Source organism: Lolium perenne, chromosome 4, assembly GCF_019359855.2.
Source record: "Lolium perenne isolate Kyuss_39 chromosome 4, Kyuss_2.0, whole genome shotgun sequence".
Lineage (NCBI taxonomy): Eukaryota > Viridiplantae > Streptophyta > Magnoliopsida > Poales > Poaceae > Lolium > Lolium perenne.
This window is the reverse complement of record NC_067247.2, coordinates 282739042-282745041: the sequence shown is the minus strand read 5'-3', so window position 1 is coordinate 282745041 and position 6000 is coordinate 282739042. Positions and strand designations below refer to the sequence as shown.

Genomic DNA, 6000 nt, shown 5'->3' with positions numbered 1-6000 from the left:
AACCGGGGGCGCGACTGGGCCGAATTTCGTCGTCCGGATGGGAAAAACGTCGCTCGGGGGCCTCGTCGGGGGACGAGTGGAGATGCTCTAATGGTTGGTCCATAAACCTACGAGAAAGTGGTTGTGGTGCATTGATTGTTTATGATGGAATAGCTCACATGCCATCCTACTCGATGGGCCTCTTTGGCATTGGTGTGTAGATACATCCGAACGTAGATAAATATTTGACATTTTTTTATAAACGGGAAAATACTAAAATCGGAATATTTGGTTCATACTGTATATACTACAGTATATACACGACGTATCTTTGATAATTTTTCGTATATACTGTAGTTTATTTTCGGATTAAAAAAAACCGCTCAGATCTTCGACGTCAGGAACGTTCCTCCCGCCTCATTTTCGTGCGATTCGAGTCGATCAGACGATCACGTCCAAGAATAGATAAGGCTGCCCAGCGCAGTTTGTGTGCCACAGCCCAGAGGCAAGCAGAGAGCACCGGGGCAGTTTGTCTGCCACAAGCAGCAAGCAGCGAAGCACCGCCGCGTATACCCATCCATCCACTCGTGCACCGCGGCCGCCCCGCCACATAAACCCGTCCCTAACCACCACCGCACGCGTTCCAGGTTCCCACCCCCGAGCTCGCGGCCCCCAACGGCTACCATGGCGCGGCAAATCGCGCCTTCCAGAACCTTCCATCCGCTCCTCGCCTCTCGCCACTACCCGCCCACCTCCCCGGCGCCGCCGCCCCGCCCCATCCTCCTCCCCAAAGCCCCCCGGTCTCGGGCCACCGCCGCCGCCGCCGCCCCGCGACTCCCTCGCAGGGTCGTCGCCGCCTCCGCCCCGGCGTCTTCGTCGCCGCAGACCGAGGCGGCGGCGGGGGCGTGGGGGAAGGTCTCCGCCGTGCTCTTCGACATGGACGGCGTGCTCTGCAACAGCGAGGAGCCGTCGCGCCAGGCCGCCGTCGACCTCTTCGCCGAGATGGGCGTCGACGTCTCCGTGGAGGACTTCATCCCCTTCACGGGCACAGGTGATGATCTATCTGCGGGTGCTGCTGCTGGTACTGGCCGATCGGATATGCAGTATGTATATACCACTTCGCTTTGTAAATGTAACCAACAGTATACCGCTACCACAGGCTGCAGAATAATTGGACAGTATGCTCTAGCCCTAAGTTCCGTGGTTCTTAAGTTTTCTAGTATGTTGTAAGTTAGTAGTCTGTTTTCGCAGGCTCAGTACTGTTGTTATTTCTTGGCAATTGTAGTGATTACTTATTTGTTATATGCTTATCTGACAGTAACCATAACTCCCCAGAAATTACCATTTCTAATGTTAAATAATTTCACGTTCTGTCACTGCCAGTATAACAATGTACTGAACTGAAAAAAATGTCGCATCAGAATATACTCAGGAGAGTATGACATCTCATGATGATTATGTACTGAAATCAACGGTCACCTGAGACACGCTTTCTAATACTCTCCTGAGGCTAGTTATAAATCCTCAGATGTATGAGGCTAGTTATATGCATAAATGTTTTTACCTATCACTGCATTGGTGGACATTTTAAAATACGAACTCATGGCCTGGTTCCAGTACCATCAAGATAGTAGAACAAGCATGCCTAGCATCCATGTGCAACAAAAGAAAAAAAAAACAGAAGCAAGGTTCTCGAGCTGCCGCCTACTGCTAGCAGACCCACCTGCATTTTGGTGGACATGATATGGAACATTTCATTGTCTACCTTTAAACTTTTTGGATGATCACCTTAAAAGAATCATTGCCAGCTTCACATTTTTTACTTGTTTCCAATGTGGATTAAAATGGATTAGGTGAGGCCAATTTCCTTGGAGGTGTTGCTAGGGTGAAAGGAGTGAAAGATTTCAATACTGAAAATGCCAAGAAGCGCTTTTTTGAGATATATCTGAACAAGGTTGAAGTTCAGGGCAATCTGTTTTGTCCATTCTTCATTCGTTTTGGTTGCACCATCTGAATTATTATGTTCTGTTATGCAGTACGCTAAGCCAGATTCTGGGATTGGGTTCCCAGGGGCTCTGGAACTCATCATGGAGGTATTTGCAGTTGCCTGAATTGAAATTTTCTGCCACCTTAATGGTGTTATTAGTGATAAATTACTTTGTCGATACAGTGCAAAAATGCAGGTCTGAAGATCGCTGTTGCATCTAGCGCTGATAGGGTTAAGGTTGACGCAAATCTGTCTGCTGCTGGTTTGCCTGTGTCACTGTAAGTCTCTCGTTCTATCTGAATCCCAAGACAATCTTTTAAACGTTCATTGAGTTTTTCATCTCATAAACATTCCAAAGTTCTGATTCATGCTTACCATGTCAATATATCTTTAGTGAAAAAATGCAATACCCTGGATCAAAGTTGGAATGAAAGGACTGAATTTTTTGATGCTACTCTGATATATTGTACACCATCAGTACATTTATGTCCAAACTGAACCAGTAAATTTCAACATTTTCTTTGCATCCTGGACCTGCTCAATGCCAATTTCCTTCTGGCTTCTTTGCAGTCCTTTGTTTGAAAACCAGTATTTCATTGCTTTACCAGTCTGGGGCTTTATTCAATTGAAAACACTACAAGTACCGCAGACGCAATTTTGAACTTGCCCCGACTTCAAATAAAACATAAGATTTGACTATTGGATTGATTTTAGCCTTTCCAGCTTTGCTCCATGTACCGTTTGGTCTTGATGAACCTTTTACAAATTTCAGATTTGATGCCATCGTTTCTGCTGATGCATTCGAAAATTTGAAGCCTGCTCCGGACATATTCCTTGCAGCATCTAAGAACTTGGGAGTTGGCACAAATGAGGTAATCTATTTTGCAAATCAAATACAACAACCCTCTTATGAAGCGTCAGAAATTTATGATCTTCTGGCTGTGGAAAATATATACATTGCTCGGTTCAACTGAGAGTGGCTTCGGCAAATCTGCAAATATTCTGATTTAATCTCCGTTGCTGCTTAAATGAAAATTTGCAAGGTCGATAGATCTCTAGTGTTAATAAATAAACCTGCTATATGGACATCCTAAATAAAATGGACATAAGTGAAGGCTAGAAGTATATATATTCTTTTGCTTATAATCCTAGTTTGAGTAAGTTACGTAATTTTGTAGCTTGTTGATGTTTCTAGTCTAGATAAAAAACAACAGTTCTAGTTCAGAATTATGAAGACATTCATGTACACCATTTAATATGTCGCTGTTTGATATATCATTAGGAAATTCATCATTTGTGGCCATATTTATATACTTCCGTGACTTAAATGTAGACCATTGCTGGATATTTTTGGGTAATTGGGTGTGATGAATGATAGGTTGGTTGCTTAGCTGTTAGGTACCCAAAGACATGGTGGAAGGGGTTAGATCTAATGTTGAATGTTGTTCTACCACTTGGTTCTCTTTCTATGTGCAGAGTCTCATTGTATGACGGATTGGTCGAAAACGGAATATGTTTCTATTATTACCATAATATGCAAGTGTTTGATAACTTTTTTCTCTGGCCGGGGCTAAGGCGCTTTGCCTCCTGCCACTGCATGCGACCGCCGCTGACACATCTAGCACTAGATAATTTTCTTCGCTTGTTTTGATCTTAGGTGAGGATATTTATCATAGTTCTTTTGTTGTTATGTTGGTCGCGTGGTTGATACCAGTTGGTGAGCATGATGTACTGCTTTGTGCCTTCTTGGCGTTTTCTTCTACTATACAATAAACAAATGTGTGTTTGGGAAAAATGCAAGTAACCGTCCTACTTTTGAGATTTTAGCTCTCTATTACTTGTTACACCCCTTCCATAGTTTGTCATGTAATTTGAATGTGAAACTTTGAACTTTTGATTTTGCACCAGTGCCTTGTGATAGAAGATGCGCTTGCTGGAGTTCAAGCTGCAAAAGCTGCGGAAATACGGTACAGATTGGATTCTTATCCTGCTGTTCCCTGCCTGGCTTATTTTGGTCATACTATACAAGTTCAAATATTTTCAGTTGATTCTAATAAATCTCTTGCCACGGACTTGCATACATAATGGCATGTACAATAGTACAAACAGATGGTGCCCGCACCATCCATATCCATATTTTTAGTTTGCTCTTTCATTCTTTTGCTCTGTTCTGTTGCGTTGCCCCTTAGGGGGCATGTAACTTCAAACCTTCTATCTTTTCAATGAAATAAAACACAAAGGTTTTTTGCATTTTCTCAGAAATATATGATCTATAGACTAAATTAGAGATGACACATAAACTGATATGTCTGTAGGTGGTCTATTCATAGTACCAGAGTTGTGTGTGCAATACAGACAATTTACAACAACAACAACAACAACAACAACATCAAAGCCTTTTTCCCAAGCAAATTGGGGTAGGCTAGATATGAAACCCAACAGAAATAAAAGAAAACCAAAACAAGAAAAAGGGAAAAAGAAGAGCCTCATTCTCTCTCTTTGTTTTGTTTCTTCTACCTCATAAAAAAACAATGTGGCATCTCTTATAGACAGCTGATGGCATTCCTTTGTACATGTCCTCACGATATGCAGCAGAACATGATCACTCCTACAATGATAATTATGCTTAAGTTCTACAAGTCCTTATTTTCCCACAAGGGAATTAGTGAGTGGGGCTGTCTTCCTTGACATCTTAAGTAACTAATTTGATCTATCAATTATTCAAATGGCATTAGGCCAGTACAGGAAAATGATTCTATATGCCTTACTCCTGGGAGTATGTAATCCCATCCTCATATAACACTTATACAGATGTCTTATAGTTTATTTAGTCAATCTGAATATACTCCATTTGTAATTACTAGATACTCCCAGTTGAGTTCTATGAAATTTTTTCAATTGAGTTTATATGTTCTACTCCTCTGTTCACTAATGTTAGACATTTTTAGCTTTTTTCGTAAATGCATGTATCTAGACATGTTTTAGTGTGTAGGTTCACTCATTTTGGTCTGTATACTTTGAAATATCTGAAAGGTCTTACATTAGTGAACAGAGGAAGTACATAATTTGCGTATTTACGCCTTTATGTACATAAAGAGGGCATATTGCATTTTTCTCATACTACTCACATTAGGGTATCTTAGAATAATTAATTAGGTATACTGAAAATGATTCTATACTTCTGGGAGTATCTACTCCCACTCTTTCACTCTTTGTATACCTCATTAATGATTTATGCACATGTGTTATACTATTTTCGTCATTCTAAATATACTCCATTAGTAATTACTAGATACCCCTGTTTGAATTTTGTGAAAATTTTCATTCGAGTCAGTATTTGTCGTAGTTTGTGTATACTATGTAATAAAAGTGGTATATTGCAAAAAATAAAGGCCCAATGATATGTTTTCATACTACTCATATTAGGGTACCATTTAGCATCATACAGATAGGACTGCCGTCCTATAGAACTTACCTTTTAGCCCCATATAGCATCGCCGGTCTGACTGCCGTCCTATAGAACTTACATTTTAGCTTTTGTGGGACCTTCTTTTCACATAGGATACAAATGCTTGCCGCCACTTCAGCCACAGGATCAAGGCAGGGTGGATGAGGTGGCGGCAAGCATCTGGTATACTATGTGACAAGAAGGTCCCACAAAAGCTAAAAGGTAAGTTCTATAGGATGGCAGTCAGACCGGCGATGCTATATGGGGTATAATGTTGGCCAACTAAAAGAAAACACATCCAACAAATGAGAGTCGCGGAGATGCGCATGCTACGATGGATTTGCAGCCATACAAGAAGGGGCCAGATTAGGAACGGGTAATTCGCGATAGGCTAGGGGTGGCACCGATCGACGAGAAGCTAGTCCAACACCGACTAAGGTGGTTTGGGCATATCCAACGGAGGCCTCCAGAAGCTAGAAGGGGAATTCTAAGGAGTATGGATGAGACTAGAAGGGGTAGAGGACGACCAAAGTTGACTTGGGCGGAGGCGGTAAAAAGAGACTTGAGGGATTGGAATGTACCTAAA

At 41.9% G+C, this 6000-nt stretch overlaps 1 protein-coding gene across 2 annotated transcripts in view; it reads left to right on the top strand.

Moving 5' to 3' along the window:
• The first annotated feature begins 507 nt into the window (after positions 1-507).
• The window catches only part of LOC127295565 (protein SUPPRESSOR OF QUENCHING 1, chloroplastic), a 33846-nt gene continuing 28353 nt past the window's right edge, over positions 508-6000 (top strand). The window contains exons 1-6 of one of the 2 annotated variants that reach the window (XM_051325529.2): positions 508-1030; positions 1833-1933; positions 2016-2072; positions 2150-2244; positions 2739-2838; positions 3875-3933. In XM_051325529.2, coding sequence (XP_051181489.1) covers positions 664-1030; positions 1833-1933; positions 2016-2072; positions 2150-2244; positions 2739-2838; positions 3875-3933 — 779 coding nt within the window. In that variant the 5' untranslated portion in view covers positions 508-663. The remainder of the gene's footprint in view (positions 1031-1832; positions 1934-2015; positions 2073-2149; positions 2245-2738; positions 2839-3874; positions 3934-6000) is intronic. The other variant, XM_051325532.2, reaches the window with a different exon arrangement.